The sequence below is a fragment of the Ammodytes marinus genome, assembly GCF_949987685.1.
Source record: "Ammodytes marinus genome assembly, chromosome: 15".
In the NCBI taxonomy this organism is placed as follows: Eukaryota; Metazoa; Chordata; class Actinopteri; order Uranoscopiformes; family Ammodytidae; genus Ammodytes; species Ammodytes marinus.
Window position 1 is genome coordinate 1646023 of NC_137219.1, and position 2500 is coordinate 1648522.

Here is a 2500-nt window from a genome sequence, read left to right on the forward strand (position 1 = left end):
TTTCTTTAAGGACACACACGCACGCACGCACGCACGCACGCACGCACGCACGCACGCACGCACGCACGCACGCACGCACGCACACACACACACACACACACACACACACACACACACACACACACACACCTGGTTTCTTTAAGGATGTAAATGTAATCAACGCAAGTCGTTTTCTTGTGTTAAATGATCTCTTGTGTGTTTCCTCCTGATGTAATGATTGATCTTAATCTGAATCAAGACTACAGACCCTCTGAAGAGGTCGTTTGCAGTTCAGAAAAATGCGCTCTCTCTTTCTTTCTGTCTCTCTTTCTTTCTGTTTCTCCCTCTGTCTCTCTCACTCTCTCTCTCTCTCTCTCTCTCTCTCTCTCTCTCTCTCTCTTCTGTATTACGCAATCTTTTACTTTTTGCTAAATACTGGACAGGTAGAACTAAAGGTATTAATATAATAATGATAATAAGAATGTACGATAAAGGTGCTACGAGGAACTTTTAAATATTTCGGAAATAAGTCAAAACAATTTCTCTCATGATCGTAAATTATCATAAATTACTTTATCATTTGTAATAGCAAACGAGACCATCAGTGCAAAGAATGCTATTTTTTATATAGTTTTTCTTAATGCTTTTGTCATGGGTATACGCTCACCCAGGAACAACATTTTCAAAAAATCTTAAAAATAAAAAAATAAATTCTCATGCCACTAACCTGTAGTTGTTGCAGTGTCCTGCGTAGCTGCTTGAGGCTGCTCCGGGCCGGTCCTGCGGGGTGGATGAGGGTCTGTGTGTCTGACAGGAACCTCTGGAGCTTGTTCAGACTGCGGCGGTACACGTGCCAGTGTTTGACCAACCCTTCCACCAGGGACCTCCGCTGCTCGGCCCGCTGCACCGCACCCTGCCAGTGCTCTCTCAGCTGGGACAGCTTCAAGATGAAGTCGCTCCTGGATGAAAGTAACACAGCCAAAAAAGAATATTTGTTTTTATTCTTCCTGCTCCTTTTCAGGCATATCTCAGCAATACAGATAATTTTTTTTTTTTTTTTTTTGTGAAAACATAATTTTTGTTTATTGTATTTCCATGCTTTTCATTTTGTTTTGTATGTTTGATATGTCTGAAATAAATTGAATCAAATCAAATCAAATCAAATACTCATTTGCACAAGTTACAGATTAGTTTAGAAGGCCTCTATTACTCATTGCTACTCAGATGTTTATTTTAAATAGATGTCAACGCTCTATTGCTAACCCCCTCCCTTTCAGAAGCTACGGTGGCCTTCAAGGACAAGAAGCTAGTAACGAAAGATGCCAGTGCTCCCTAAGCGAGGCTAGCTTTAAGATGAAATCACTCCTGAAAGAGCGAAAAAACAAAACATTTTATAACATATATTTGTATGTTTTTACTGTTAATCAGTGTCTAAGGGTTGTCATTGATTTAAACTGGTTGCCAAAATATGGAGACATTATTAGTGTATTTTGGAGACATCTAGTGGTGAGATGCTAGATTGCAATGCTCCCTCCCATGGGAAGAATTTACAGAAGCTACAGTGGCCTTCAAGGACAAAAAGCTAGCTAGTGGAGATGTCACTCCTGAAAAAATATTTGTTTTCATACTTAATTGCACAAGTTACAGATATGTATCGAAGGCCACTATTATCGGTCGTTATTAACTTATCTTAATACAATTAATTTTATTAAGATAAGTTATTAACGGTGCTCCAGTGGCGTAGTCGTGGATAGAGCGTGTACCATATTGGTTCTAGCCTTCGTTGGTTTCGGGTTCAAATCCGACCCGTGGACCTTTACTGCATGTCATCCACCCTCTCTCTCTCTGTGTCTCTCTCTCTCTCTCTGTCTCTCTCTGTCTCTCTCTCTCTCTCTGTCTCTATCTCTCTCTCTCTCTCTCTCTCTCTCTCTCTCTCTCTCTCTCTCTCTCTGTCTCCCCATTTCAACTCTCTACTGTCTAATAAAGCTTGAAAATGCCCAAAAAATATCTTTGAAAAAAAAAATATATATATAAGTCATGTACCTGTCGTCCACCTCTCCCTTGTGCAGCAGATGAAGAGCTTCAGTCAGGACTGAGTGAAGGATCTGGTGACCGATCGACATCTCAGCCTGGAACCTCTGAAACACACAGAGAGGAGAGGGTTGAACTAGTGTGTGTGTGTGTGTGTGTGTGTGTGTGTGTGTGTGTGTGTGTGTGTGTGTGTGTGTGTGTGTGTGTGTGTGTGTGTGTGTGTGTGTGTGTCTGTGTGTGTGTGTGTCTGTGTGTGTGTGTGTGTGTGTGTGTGTGTTTCTATTCTATTCAGTGTTTCTTGTTAAGGTTTGCTCAATGACTGCGTTAATATGATATGTACAATACCTTGATAGATAGATAGATAGATAGATAGATAGATAGATAGATAGATAGACAGACAGACAGACAGACAGACAGACAGACAGACAGACAGACAGACAGACAGACAGACAGACAGACAGACAGACAGACAGACAGACAGATAGATAGA

At 41.0% G+C, this 2500-nt stretch overlaps 1 protein-coding gene across 1 annotated transcript in view; it reads right to left on the reverse strand.

Annotated features, from left to right (window-relative positions):
- Positions 1-2500, reverse strand: part of syne2b (spectrin repeat containing, nuclear envelope 2b) — a 195717-nt gene that overhangs the window by 51919 nt on the left and 141298 nt on the right. The window contains exons 108-109 of the mRNA XM_080042180.1: positions 2023-2117; positions 707-938 (exon numbers count right to left, since the gene is read on the reverse strand). Coding sequence (XP_079898306.1) covers positions 707-938; positions 2023-2117 — 327 coding nt within the window. The remainder of the gene's footprint in view (positions 1-706; positions 939-2022; positions 2118-2500) is intronic.